The 13974-nt window shown below is 40.4% G+C and overlaps 2 protein-coding genes across 4 annotated transcripts in view; both read left to right on the top strand.

The window, feature by feature from the left end:
- The window catches only part of LOC309479404 (nuclear factor 7, brain-like), a 46100-nt gene extending 38594 nt beyond the window's left edge, over nucleotides 1-7506 (top strand). The window contains exons 10-12 of the mRNA XM_082143529.1: nucleotides 4600-4716; nucleotides 6903-7040; nucleotides 7382-7506. Coding sequence (XP_081999655.1) covers nucleotides 4600-4716; nucleotides 6903-7040 — 255 coding nt within the window. The 3' untranslated portion in view covers nucleotides 7382-7506. The remainder of the gene's footprint in view (nucleotides 1-4599; nucleotides 4717-6902; nucleotides 7041-7381) is intronic.
- A 1935-nt stretch (nucleotides 7507-9441) lies between these two features.
- LOC309479475 (membrane-spanning 4-domains subfamily A member 12-like) lies at nucleotides 9442-13613 on the top strand. Of its 3 annotated transcripts, none has more exons than XM_082143661.1 (7): nucleotides 9442-10411; nucleotides 10566-10751; nucleotides 11014-11142; nucleotides 11216-11272; nucleotides 12192-12344; nucleotides 12702-12839; nucleotides 13414-13613. In XM_082143661.1, exons 2-7 carry the CDS (start codon nucleotides 10584-10586, stop codon nucleotides 13420-13422), a joined length of 654 nt encoding a protein of 217 aa, XP_081999787.1. In that variant the 5' UTR covers nucleotides 9442-10411; nucleotides 10566-10583; the 3' UTR covers nucleotides 13423-13613. The 3 variants fall into 3 exon arrangements, with proteins under 3 accessions (XP_081999787.1, XP_081999788.1, XP_081999786.1); XM_082143660.1 differs by having other exon boundaries at nucleotides 9443-10179; XM_082143662.1 differs by having other exon boundaries at nucleotides 9442-10751; nucleotides 12778-12839.
- The last annotated feature ends 361 nt before the right edge of the window (nucleotides 13614-13974 follow it).

Here is a 13974-nt window from a genome sequence, read left to right as displayed (position 1 = left end):
AATACCGTTTTGCCGCTTATAAATGTGACGTGACAGATCACTGTAGCGCCTCAGTTTAAGTAAACCGATCATCTGTTACTTTTTATTTAAAGATACAGTAGGCTTAAGTTACAACTTACTGAAAGGTATATGCCTCATAAATAATATCGATCAATCAGTGTTTTCAACCACGGAAAGAGGTCAATAATAGAGCAGGAGAACAATTATGTCACAGAACGTTACATTAGCCTGTGGAAAGCCATTTAATGACCAGCACCTTAGTTGACTAGAAAAAATAGCTATAGAGGAGTATTTTGCTAAATATGTGCACTATATTACATATTTATTATATTTTTAGTTATGCATTATATAGTATGCATAGTTATAAAACTGCATTATATTTAATTTAATTTGTTATTTTTAACCTTTAATAATATCAGCTGATAAGGCTCTCTCTCTGTATGTTTACAACATTATGTGAAATACATATTTTTTCTTGAGAACAATTAACATGTAGGCTATCTACTGTACCTAATATTTATCCAAATGAGTCAATATTGAATCAAGATTGAAATCAAATCCCAAGAATTGAATTGAAATAGTGAAAATTGTGTTAAGCAATAATACTAACAGTAGCCTACCAGTCATTGTACCATGTAAACATTGTAACACGCTGTCACTAAACTTAATAAAATTCTGTTTAGTTACCAAATGTTTTGACAATCACAATTACACCTATTTTGATGCAAGTTTTTTATTTATTTATTTGATTTTTTTTACATTCCTTCAGCATTTCCTCCATAACATCGCTGCTCACATTTAAACTGTCATTGCTGAATTTAGATAACTATTGTATGGCTGCAAGTTAATTTAACATCGACAATGAGGAAACTGCTATTCTTAGCACAAGTCATTATTACATTACTCACCATGTCTGATCTGGATTCAGACGAAGAACAAGTTCAGCTTTTCTTAGAAAACGAAGGCGAGAATTTTGATCCGGACAATGCTCCAAGTGTGCGCAGAAGTTCGCGACTGGCCAACAAAACAACTCCTCTGCTTGTCATAGCTAACTGGCCTGCTGAGAAAATTCTCGCAACGCTGGACAGCCACAACATCCAGTCTCCTCTCGGAATCAGCCACGAAGAACTCTTTCAATTCTTCCTGGAAAACATCCCAGGAACACCCGCAACTCCATCGACTCCAACACCATCCGGATCCAGGAAAGCCACTGCCAAACGAAAGCACTCCTCCCGTTCCACCAACCCACCGGCTCCGAAGAAAAGGACGGAACGATCCGGCAACATCACATAGCTCGAGTCTACAGAGGATGCTGTGCTGTCAGCCCTTCAGAACATAACATTTTCCCTAACCAGCTTAGACGCAAGGATCCAAGCCAAGGAAAATCAGCCTTCTTTCCACTCAACTTCGTCGCCGCCTGCTCCCATGGCTCCCGTTGCTGCTGCAGATGCTGCTCCCTCCACATCATTCATCATGGGACCTGCTGACCTTCTACCACGCAGATCCTTAGCCACGGTTCTCCCAGCATCCACCACCGGAGCCCCTGTTTTACCACCAGCTGCCGCTATCTCTTCCTAGCTGCGCACCCAGATCCTCGCAGGTAACGATATTAATCTGGTAAAAACCCTGCTGTCCTCAGAGAGCCAAGATAAAGGCATAGTTGACTGCGGAGACATATCTGTCATGTTAAAAGATAATGACCAATGGCTGAGGCTATGTACATTCAACGGTTCAACCAAAGACTGGACTGGTCTGTAGTAGATTTGGCTTTGATAAGCAGACATTTGACCAGTCATTGCGCTTTGTCTTGCTCCTTGTGTGGTTCTTTTGTGCATACTCCTTCTCTGTGCCCGAGAAGTGCTAAACCTCCGGCAGGCCGTTTACCTAAAGATGAAGCAGCAGAAAAGGTTACCCCAGTGATTCATACTCCAATGTGTCATAACTTTAACAAAAATGTGTGTAGGTTTTCTAATTGTAAATTTATTCACGCTTGCAGTTATTGCGGAGACGGACATCCCAAGTCTGTGTGTCCTCGGAGAACGCACATATCAAAAAAGAGAAAATAAAGCCTTCTACACCTGTCAATGTTCCTGAACTTGACAAAGCTTTGAGAAAGCATCCCAATCGCTGTTTTGTGCATTATTTGATAACTGGACTTATTCAAGGTTTTTTGGCTGGTTTAACACTTCTCCCAAAAACATCTTTCTTTTGCAATAATCTTCAGTCAACCATCAAAGAGCCCAAAGTAGTTGATAGTTTATTGGCAAAATAGGTAAACAAAGGTTATTTGATTGGTCCTTTCGATAGTTCCCACTTTCCAGTTTTTCACATTAATCCTTTAGGTGTAGCTACAAGGAAATATTCCGGGAAAAAACGTTTAATAATAGATCTGTCTGCTCCTCATGACAACATTCATGTACCTAGCATTAACAGTTTGATTCCTCTTCCCAATTTTTCTTTGTTTTATGCTTCAGTAGATCATGCCATTCAGTTCATTAATACAGCTGGTAAGGGCACTTCTCTGGACAAAGCCGACATTGTCGATACTTTTAAAATCATGCTGCTTCACCCATCTCAGTGGCACCTCTTCGGAGTTCAATGGCGTAAAATTTTCGTATTTTCGATACTTTATCGGAAGTATCCTTTATTATTTTTTATAACGATTTTGTCAGGGTGTGGTGCAGGCAGAAGAAGATGAGGAGTCAAAAAGTTCCAATGCAAAACGTTTTCTTACAATAATAGAACTCAAACTGGTACAGATAGGCAGAAGGTTGACACACCAAATACAACAGAGAACGGACCAAGACTGACTGAACTGAAGGAGCTTAAATACTAACACAGATGAACACTGATTAACAGAACACAGATGATGTAGATGAGCTGATAATGATGATGACATGTGACATGAAGACAGGCAGACAAGTCAAAAGAAAACAAAGGAGGAGGATGAAGAGCAGGTGAGGGCAGACTGAAGGCAGGAGGGACCAGGGTGGAGCAGACGATGCAGGCAGCCAGGGTAGAGCAGGCTGTGCAGGCGGCCAGGGCGGCGACGATGGAGGGAGGAGCCATGAAGGAGGCAGGACTGATGACTCCACGGGGCCGACTGACGGGTGCGAAGCAGGTGGGAGAGGAGACCAGGGTGGAGCCGGAGAGCCGACGAGTCCAGGCGACGCCAAGGATCCAGCGGGACATGGCGGGTCCGCCGGCCCTGGCAACTGAGGTGCAGGCGGGGACACAGAAGGGCACGGTGGATACAGAGGGAGTTAGGACCAAGGAGGAACTGACGGGAGTGAGGAGTCCAATGGAGCCAGGGGGAAGAAGGGACGAGGCGAAGCCAGATCGAGGCACGACGCTCTCCAGACACTGGATGATGGTCTCCCTCCAGGAGGTCGATTTGATGGTTAAATGTGGCCCCGATCCTGAACAAGGTGCACAGGCTCTCGTCGTCGAGGGAGCTGGTGACGGCAAGGCTGCAAAAATCCAGGGCAAAAGTAAAAAAGTTTAGGCTCTCCTGAGCTAGGACGATCACTCTGACCCTATCGTCCATTTTGGGCGGTCTGTTCTTCTGTCTCCTGTTCATAACGCAGGTGATGTAGATGAGCTGATAATGATGATGACATGTCCATGTGGCCCTGACTGAAATCAAGCATCACGTTAGTTCAGGCAGGCCACGTCAGCCAAGCTCACATCAGCTGATAGTCGACATCTATCACAGCGTCACATATAAACTCCCATTCATTCAGCATTTCCACCATAGCATCGCTGCTCGCATTTAAACTCCCTCCTCCAACCCCAACTCCACCCAACCGAACCTTTAATCATTCTGTCTATTTTGTTTTTCCTGTACAGTTCAATACATTGCAAGCTTTTCTATCATGTTTTTGTATTTTCACAACTCATGTAATTGAGAATTGTAATTATGTATGCATATATTGGTTCAGTTCTGTACCCCAGGGGGGCTTGACTTGCTCTCCCCGCTCTGTCCAGGCATAGCCTCATGCTCAGGTGTAGGAGTTTTGCCCAGAACCATACCGCCAACACTAACTGTATGCTGTAATTGTAATAAATGTATATACTTGGCGAAGTGGTCCTGACTGAATTGAATTTTGTAAGTGATACAATACCTTTTAATTACCCACAAGTAAAGTTAAAATAGAAAATAAAGTTAATACTGGATGATACAATATCTTTTAGTTACCAACAAAAGGATAAGCTGGTGAGCAAAACTAAGGAACCTTTACTGGCACACAACTAATAAGTATAGGTCCCACTCCTAACTCAGAGTTATAGGCCACACACACACACACACACACACACACACACACACACACACACACACGTCTCAGTCTCAAGCATGCTCACGAGTTTCAGCTGATGACAATTAACCTGAGTGAAAGAGAATAAGGGATAGAAAAAGAAAGCCCAACACAGGGAACACAAGCAGGCTCTCACAACAAATGATATTAGAACACCCTGGGATGTAACACCCTCCTTAAAAGTAATTATGAGTTTCTGCAAGCCTTTTTAATAATCTGTTGTTTGAGTAAAAATTGTATACACCCTCAGTGTCTGAAACTTGTACATTCTGTCTTTGTATAGGTCAAAGCCTCTCTTGGAATGAATGTGTTCAGTGCCATAACTGCAGGACTCGCCATTCTTCTGATGTCCATACAATTAGGAATAATATCAATGATGGATCCAAGTTTATATGCTGAGGTATTACAGTTCATATTTTGTATTCATGTGTAATGTGTTTTTATTTGTTTTTAATTAGATTTTTTGTTTAAAATTCTGTCATCATTTACTCACTGTCATATGCTAGTAAGACTTTTTTCTGGCCCCGATCAGGCAGAACACATTTTTTGCAGTGAGCGCCTTTTTTAATTGTTTTCTATTGGCAGTGAGAGTTTTGCTTGCTGTTCATGCGCCCCGGGCACCTCACGCTTTAGCCGCCTGCTGCGCCTCGCGTTTTTGTAGGAGCTCTCTGAGCGCCTGAAGTTGAATAAAAATCAACTCGATGAGATCACGTTTTTTTCCACTGTCCAATCAAATTGACTGGAGAGGTGGCCCTTCCTGTTTACATTTGCTTGTAACGTCCGGAGACTGCAATGATGGAGGAGACATTTGTAGTGGTTGTTGCGGGTTATTCAGAGCTGTACATCTCTGTTCCCTCCTTCAGGGAAAGAGGTTTACATACGTAACCAAGATGTTCCCTTTCAGTCGGTCATGTTTGACGTATTGCTAATTTAGTCTCCTCATGTCCCTCAGGAACCTGACAATCATGCTTTCCCAAGGATTTTCTGTACACTGGATCATGATGTGCGGCAATCGAGGCAACAGTCGAGGCAACATGAGCCTTCGCTCCAACCCATCTTGCAGGAAGGAAAGCTCAGTACTGACCAAGCACCTTCGGGGGTCTTCTCGGAGAGAACAGATTCCACTTCAGAGCATAAGCGTGCCTCGTAGAGGGCGCTCTCGCAGAAGTTATGGTGTCTACGACTGCTTATGGTAGATCACCCAAGTTGAAATGAAGCGCAGGGTCTGACAACGGGCTGAAGGTTTGGCGGCAGGCCAGGGTGATTGTCACACAGAGTGTGGCCGGGTTGCCACGCCCATCTCAGGACTCGGCCATGAAGCCAGTGCTGAAGCAGCCTCATATAAAGCAAACCCAGCGGCATTACTGCGGCTGCATATGCCATACGCCCCAGGAGCCTCTGAAAAAGTTTCAATGGGGCCACTTTCTGCTCTTAAGTGTATTCAAGCAGTTCAACACTGACCGGACACGTTCCTCTGTGAGGCGTGCCATCTGGTTGACCGAGTCCAGCTCTATACCGAGAAAAGAGATCCTCTGCACGGGGGATCCTCTGCTGTTTGCTCTTTTCCCAGTTGACCTGAAGTCCCACATGGCTGAGGTGACTGAGCACCATGTCCCTGTGTTCACACAACTGCTCCCGAGACTGAGCTAGTATCAGCCAGTCGTCGAGATAGTTAAGGATGCGAACACCACACTCTCTCATGCGAGCAATGGCCACCTCTGCGGCCTTCGTTGTGACACAAGGTGACAGTGACAGCCCGAAGGGTAGGACTCTATACTGATATGCTCGACCCTCGAACAAAAAAAGCGCAGGAATGGCTTGTGTTGCGGGATGATTGAGACATGAAAGTACATGTCCTTCAGGCTGCAGGAAATCATTCATCGAGCGGCTGTGGGCTGGGATTTCCAGGGCCGACCACTCCAAACCGAGCACAAGTTCAAGCCAGACCCTTAACTTCACCTGGCTCCTTGAGTGGTAGGAGGTGGAGTCCTGCATGGAGCCTGATTACTTCTCTGTATTTAAAGCTGCCAATGTATTGGCTGGGTTCTGGTTATCGCAGGAGGAAAGCACTGGGGAATCCTCTTGCTGCAGAGTGAGTCACTCGGGATATCACCGACATGAGCCTCACTTAGTCCCGTAAGCCCAACCCCGCGACTCCATTGATTCTTGCTCTCAGGCTCTGAGAGAGAGAGAACAGTGGAGAACGAGGGGCGGAGCTGTTTTCCTCAGAAAGCGACTTGCGAGCGCAGTAGCACAAAGGAGTTTTCCTATTTTCTAGTGACACAATACAAGTGAACCGTATCGATAGGGAACCTAAACTTCAGATGGAATCTTTTGGTTTGTGTCTTTTCTTTTTTCTTTGAATGCCTCAGTTACCATTTATTGTAAATGTGTGTAAAACAGTCTTCAAAATTTGTCCTGTTCACAGAAGAAAGAAAGGTGTATATAGGTTTGGAATAATGACAGAATTTTTTCTTAATTGCTTTATTTTTCTTATTGCTTAAATATATATCCTGATTGGTGGGACTCTCATAATTAGCTCAAATTATGCATGCTTCTCAATAAATTTTGTTGAATGTTTTGTAGTATTTTAGTTTGCGGATCGTTGGAATAATGCTGGTGTTCACCATTCCTCAGTTCATCATCTCCATCTGTATCTCAGCATTTGCCTGCAAAGCCAGCTGTAACCAAGACTCTACACTGGTCAATGTGGCACTGAACTAGGTAAATGATTCATTGGTGGTTTTATCCCAACAAACAATAGTTATTTGTGTTTAAGTCTATGTTTTTAGAGAATGATCAAATCCACTAAATAAGCCACAAACAAAGGTAAAGCTAGAATAATGAAAAAGAAATGTAAAGTTACCAGAATGTTTCATGGTAAACTGCCTTTAACATTGCTTATCATGAAATAGATATAGGAAATCTTAGTCAATCACAACATGCTTTATTGTTTTTCTCTTTTTCAATAAAAATAGTCTGTATGGTGTGTGGTTCTTGTTAGTAAAATTAAACCTGATAATGAGTGTCTTGTGTACTAACATATCTTATCTGTTACTTTCCAGGGATACTGAATCACAGTGAGGAGATCCTACCAGCCACAGTTTGAGAGGAATTAATGTTTATATATATATTGTAGTGTTACAGGCAAGAATATTTGTGCATATTTGTACTTCTGCATGAGGCAAGGCCCAAAGTAATATCATTTCATTACATGTTTGACTTGGACCAAAGATTCTATTTGTCAACCAAGTTTCTGAATTAGTATATCCTGGATATATTATATACAGGTCCTTCTCAATAAATTAGCATATTGTGATAAAGTTCATTATTTTCCATAATGTAATGATAAAAATTAAACTTTCATATATTTTAGATTCATTGCACACCAACTGAAATATTTCAGGTCTTTTATTGTTTTAATACTGATGATTTTGGCATACAGCTCATGAAAACCCAAAATTCCTGTCTCAATAAATTAGCATATCATGAAAAGGTCCACTAAACGAGCTATTAACCTAATCATCTGAATTCACTAATTACCTCTAAACACCTGCAAAAGATTCCTGAGGCTTTTAAAAACTCCCAGCCTGGTTCATTACTCAAAACCGCAATCATGGGTAAGACTGCTGACCAGAAGGCCATCATTGACACCCTCAAGCAAGAGGGTAAGACACAGAAAGAAATTTCTGAACGAATAGGCTGTTCCCAGAGTGCTGTATCAAGGCACCTCAGTGGGAAGTCTGTGGGAAGGAAAAAGTGTGGCAAAAAACGCTGCACAACGAGAAGAGGTGACCTGACCCTGAGGAAGATTGTGGAGAAGGACCGATTCCAGACCTTGGGGGACCTGCGGAAGCAGTGGACTGAGTCTGGAGTAGAAACATCCAGAGCCACCGTGCACAGGCGTGTGCAGGAAATGGGCTACAGGTGCCGCATTCCCAAGGTCAAGCCACTTTTGAACCAGAAACAGCGGCAGAAGCGCCTGACCTGGGCTACAGAGAAGCAGCACTGGACTGTTGCTCAGTGGTTGCTCAAATTTTGCATGTCATTCGGAAATCAAGGTGCCAGAGTCTGGAGGAAGACTGGGGAGAAGGAAATGCCAAAATGCCTGAAGTCCAGTGTCAAGTACCCACAGTCAGTGATGGTCTGGGGTGCCATGTCAGCTGCTGGTGTTGGTCCACTGTGTTTTATCAAGGGCAGGGTCAATGCAGCTAGCTATCAGGAGATTTTGGAGCACTCCATGCTTCCATCTGCTGAAAAGCTTTATGGAGATGAAGATTTCATTCTTCAGCATGACCTGGCACCTGCTCACAGTGCCAAAACCACTGGTAAATGGTTTACTGACCATGGTATTACTGTGCTCAATTGGCCTGCCAACTCTTCTGACCTGAACCCCATAGAGGATCTGTGGGATATTGTGAAGAGAAAGTTGAGAGACGCAAGACCCAACACTCTGGATGAGCTTAAGGCCGCTATCGAAGCATCCTGGGCCTCCATAACACCTCAGCAGTGCCACAGGCTGATTACGGCCATGCCACGCCGCATTGAAGCAGTCATTTCTGCAAAAAGGATTCCCGACCAAGTATTGAGTGCATAACTGAACATAATTATTTGAAGGTTGACTTTTTTTGTATTAAAAACACTTTTCTTTTATTGGTCGGATGAAATATGCTAATTTATTGAGACAGGAATTTTGGGTTTTCATGAGCTGTATGCCAAAATCATCAGTATTAAAACAATAAAAGACCTGAAATATTTCAGTTGGTGTGCAATGAATCTAAAATATATGAAAGTTAAATTTTTATCATTACATTAGGGAAAATAATGAACTTTATCACAATATGCTAATTTATTGAGAAGGACCTGTATATATATATATATTATAATATCCTTATTTTTCTTATATGAGTATATGTATTTCCTTTTAATCTTTTTTGAAATTAGATTTATTGCAAATTGTCTCTATTTTAACTCGTATTTCAATATTTTCTTTACATATTCATCTTTTAGAGTTATAGTTCCTTATTTTAGGTTTTAGGTTTCTTAATTGAAATCTACACTGGTTTAGTTACCTTTTTTATAATTCAACTCACAGAGAAAATAAAAATAACACTTACATTTCAATTATTTTTGAACTTTTTAGAACTGTTATGTGAGAATAAAGACAGCTTCAGTCAAGCATAGATAATTAAAAAAGGTTAAATACACAAATAAAATATTTAGGTCGGTCACAGCTGCATCTGTCTCAGAAAAAAAAGAGGAAAAAAAGATGTGATTTGATGTTTTTGATCGATCTGATGTTATTGAACTGTGAAACCAGCATGAAGAACTATTTTTGCTTTGGATGATCTGAATATGCGTTCTCGGCCACATCAAACCACGACTGGCTGCATGTTCAAGGGTCGCTTACGTCAAAGATTGTTGCTTTATGTGTAGAGTAATTATTTCACTGTACCAATCTTTTGTATGGACACTAAAATTTTGCAGTTACATGCAGTCCTGTCAGACAAACTTTGTCCATCATTTATTGATAAATCAGGGCCCAACTACAGGATTATTGTGTGTTTTGAACAGAGACACGTCTGTTGGTGCTTTTAATCACAGAGATTTTTGTCCTCAATCAAAGGCTATAATTTATGCTACCTTGTAGATTTTATCTATATGTACATTTTATCAGGAAGGGCATCAACATAATCTTTAAAAGTATAAAGCAAGCTCATATGAAGCAAGCTCCTCCTCCTTAGCAGTTCTTCACAGTGCACACACACACACACACACACACACACACACACACACACACACACACACACACACACACACACCATTAGAGCGATCAGACATCCTCATCAACAACTCATTTCAGGTAAAATATTTTATGCATCAATTGACATCTATAGTTTATTTTATTACTAGTGAGTCTTAGTGTAAACGGTTGTTCATTTATTGTTATACTTTGGCACATAACATTATATTTATTAGTTTTGGATTTGTTTGGACATTAGGCTACAAAATATACAATCCTGCAAAATATTGTGAACAGAGTAAATTTGAGTCCTGTGATGTTTCGGAGGAGAGGAAGACGTCTATAAGCTCATGTAAGCCTTAGTAAAGCAAGTATCACGGTTTTATCAGTCACTCTGGACAAGGGCATCAGATAATGCTTTAATCATAAATACTGTACATGAAACACAGAAAATAAAACAACCTTGAGTGAGTTGTGAACTGCAGAATTTGAACGCTTAATTACAGGTGAAAACTCTTCCTAAAATGGAAACCAGCAGGATCATCTCCTCTGATAAAGCTACAGTTGTCATCCAAGTAAATCCACAGGTGACACAGAATATTGTGACTGGTGATGATGGACAGGAGACCAGAGGAGCACAGACCAGTACGGCTCTTACTGGCTTTTACAAAGCACAACCAAAGGCATTGGGGGTAATGCATTTAATGATGAATTACAATTATGGATGATTTCGGGAATATTTTTAGTGTCTAATTTTCTTCTGTGAAAAAATGAACAGAAAATAAAAAGCTGTTATTATATGACCTCAAGTTAACAGATGTGTTCCCGTCTGTGTGTGTGTGTGTGTGTGTGTGTGTGTGTGTGTGTGTGTGTGTGTGTGTGTGTGTGTGTGTTCAAATATGAATGCTATGCCCTTATGAAGAACACTACTTGACTCATATCTGCCCTGTCTAGACTGTCCAAATAATGATTGGAGTGGTGTTTTTTTTATTGGGTATCTTACACACCAGTGCTCTCGATTACCCACTCGATTACCCACATCTGTCTGTCATGAGTGGCATCACCTACTGGGGATCCCTTATTGTAAGTTTCATTTAATGGTTTTACTCTTTTTAACTTCCAGAATGAACTGTGAAATGTGTTGTTTCTCTCTCAGTTCATCAGTGCTGGATCTCTGTCTGTTGCTGCGCAGAATAAACTTCATCTGTGTGTGGTACGTACATAATGTGCTGAAATCTGTGTGTGATAACTTTCCTTTTGCCACATTGTTTCTAATGTATTCATACACTATTATTATTCAATCATTACAAGCTGTCAAACATATAGCATCAGTCCAGATATCATCATCTGTTAGCAGCATCTGTTTCACCCGTATGTGCTGCTGGGGCCGGGGAAACTACAAATGATGTTTGCTATAATATTTAAAAAACAAATATTATCCCTTCATCTAAATGGCATGAAACTTGATGACTTTTCTCACACTTACTATATCTACACAGAAAAAAAATTATGAAATGGTATCTGACTATGTTAGTGTGACACAAAAAAAAAGAAAATAACACTCAGGATGTTTGGGGCTCTGTAGACGCCACAGAGGAAATGAATATAGTGTGTGTGTGTGTGTGTGTGTGTGTGTGTGTGTGTGTGTGTGTGTGTGTGTGTGTGTGTGTGTGTGTGTGTGTGGTGGGGTGGGGGTGTGTCAGAACACAAATACACAAATGCATGGCAACACTACAACACATCCACTTGTGCTCATCCCCAGTCCCCTGCCATTGAGTGAAATTGAGAAATGTAGATCTCATATAAAAGTGATTTTTATATAAAAATGTTATATTCTGTCAAAATGTATATATGGATATATTAATTATTACAAATTGAGGCAAATAAGTTTTTAAAAAAAACATAAACTCCCCCAAAAACTCTCTTTTCCCACAGTAGTCAGAAGCTCGCACATTAATCTCAACTTTCTTATAGAACAATGACACATTTTTACCATTAAAAGAATGTGGACTAAAAGGAGATCTGACTCATTATCAATTTACATATTTACACCTGCAGTTCAGGACATTTCATAAGTGTACACCCTTTACTATTACTGTCACCTTTCACATGTCAGCTCTTTTCCTCTGCAGGTCAAAGCCTCTCTTATAATGAATGTGTTCAGTGCCATAACTGCGGGGATAGCCATCGTTCTGATGTCCATAGAGATTGGAATCATTTCCAGTGGAAGGAGGCGCTATGACTATGACTCTGATCGTTCTTCATTTTCTGACTACTATCTGATGGTACTAAATGTACAATGTGCAATACTATATTAATGTGATCAGTTTTATTTTTTTTATTGCTGTTTACTTGAATAGTTCACCCAAAAATGACAACTTTGTCATCATTTACTAATTGAAACAAATTTTTACTAATAAAGATTGTGCTTTTCAGTATTTTCCATACAGTTATAATGACTAACGACTGGAAATTGTTCTTCAAATGACACAAAATGCATAATAGAAGTATCATAAAAATGAGAAAGTAATCCATGTGACTTGTGCACTGTTTCAATTGTTCAAAAGCCATAATATGACTGTTTATATGTAGTATAATATTTTGTAATCTACTTTTATTTGATCTTGTTGAATATATTTTAGAGATATGATCTGGGGATCAGTGGAATAATGCTGGTGTTCTCCATTACTCAGTTCATCATCTCCATCTGTATCTCAGGATTTGCCTGTAAAGTCACCTGTAACAGAGGCTCTACTGTGGTCAATGTGGCACTGAACCAGGTATACGATCTAGTGGAAATGATGGAATTGCTAACTATAACCAGGGTGGCAGTCAGTTTTATCCCAACAACCAATAGTTTTGTATTTTTTAAATTTAGGTTAAAAAGCCACAACCAAAGGTAAAGCTATCAGAATGGAAAGGAAATGTAATGCGACCAGAATATGTTCAATTGTAAACTGCCTTTTACCTCACTGGTCTCAAACTAGGACAATCTATTACAATAACATGTACATGTTTTAATAAACTATTTTTAGTCTTGTATTGTTGAAATAGTCATGCTACATAGAAAACAACTAATTCACTACTAATTAAAAACATCAACTGCACACAGTATGGAAACAATATAGGAACTATAAGTCAATCACAACTTCACTGTAAACTTCAGCTTTGTCCGACTGCTAGACTGTTGAAGTGGGTGACAGTGCTTTTTAAACACTCACAGGGCTTTTCACATTGTCACTCGTCACAGTACAGCCTATACAAATATTTATATAGTGTGTGGACCTTGTTAGTCAAATTAAACCTGATAATGAGTGTCTTGTGTATTAACATATCTTATCTGTTACTTCCCAGGGATACTGAATCACAGTGAGGAGATCCTACCAGCCACAGTTTGAGAGGAATTAATATCTCATATTGTTGCATCTGATGAAAATGTTTTGAGAATTGAGAATTAAGAATTGAAAGTACACCAAATAAATGGTTTGTTGATGCAAAACCCCCTTTGTGTCTCTTGTCTGTCTTTTGGTTTAACCAAAAAAAAATTAAAAAAATTAAAATAAAAAAGAAATTACACCAAGGACATACAAATGATCTTTTATTGTTAATTTTATTCTTGATTTTGGGGCAAGTACATTTTTATCATTCAGCTGGGGGGATCAGGCATGTTTGTAATGTCATCTGTCAGGCCCACTATTGTCAAGTAGATGTCAATTAACATACAGTTTGGATTTGCTGTATGGTTCAGTTTTGGGTAAGAACTCCCTGCCCATCTATACAGGCTTACCACACCTATGAGTAATGAAGCTACTTCAGACCAACACATTTTAGATTTGCGCCGAGATCCGCTCACAAAATTACTTGCGTTTCGCGCTTGATACTTGCGTTTCAGATCGTTAAAATAGGGCCCTGAGT

This window comes from Leuciscus leuciscus (assembly GCF_965113295.1).
Source record: "Leuciscus leuciscus genome assembly, chromosome: 17".
Taxonomy (NCBI): Eukaryota; Metazoa; Chordata; class Actinopteri; order Cypriniformes; family Leuciscidae; genus Leuciscus; species Leuciscus leuciscus.
The sequence above is the reverse complement of the archived record's forward strand: the minus strand, read 5'-3'. Positions and strand labels throughout refer to the sequence as shown.

Bases quoted from the DNA above. Each gene is read 5' to 3' on its own strand.
- LOC309479475 (XM_082143661.1), top strand. From the start codon at position 10,584: ATGGAAACCAGCAGGATCATCTCCTCTGATAAAGCTACAGTTGTCATC. The intron at 10,752-11,013 runs GTAATGCATTTA...TGCCCTGTCTAG, and splicing joins CACAACCAAAGGCATTGGGG to ACTGTCCAAATAATGATTGG. The intron at 11,273-12,191 runs GTACGTACATAA...TTTCCTCTGCAG, and splicing joins ATAAACTTCATCTGTGTGTG to GTCAAAGCCTCTCTTATAAT.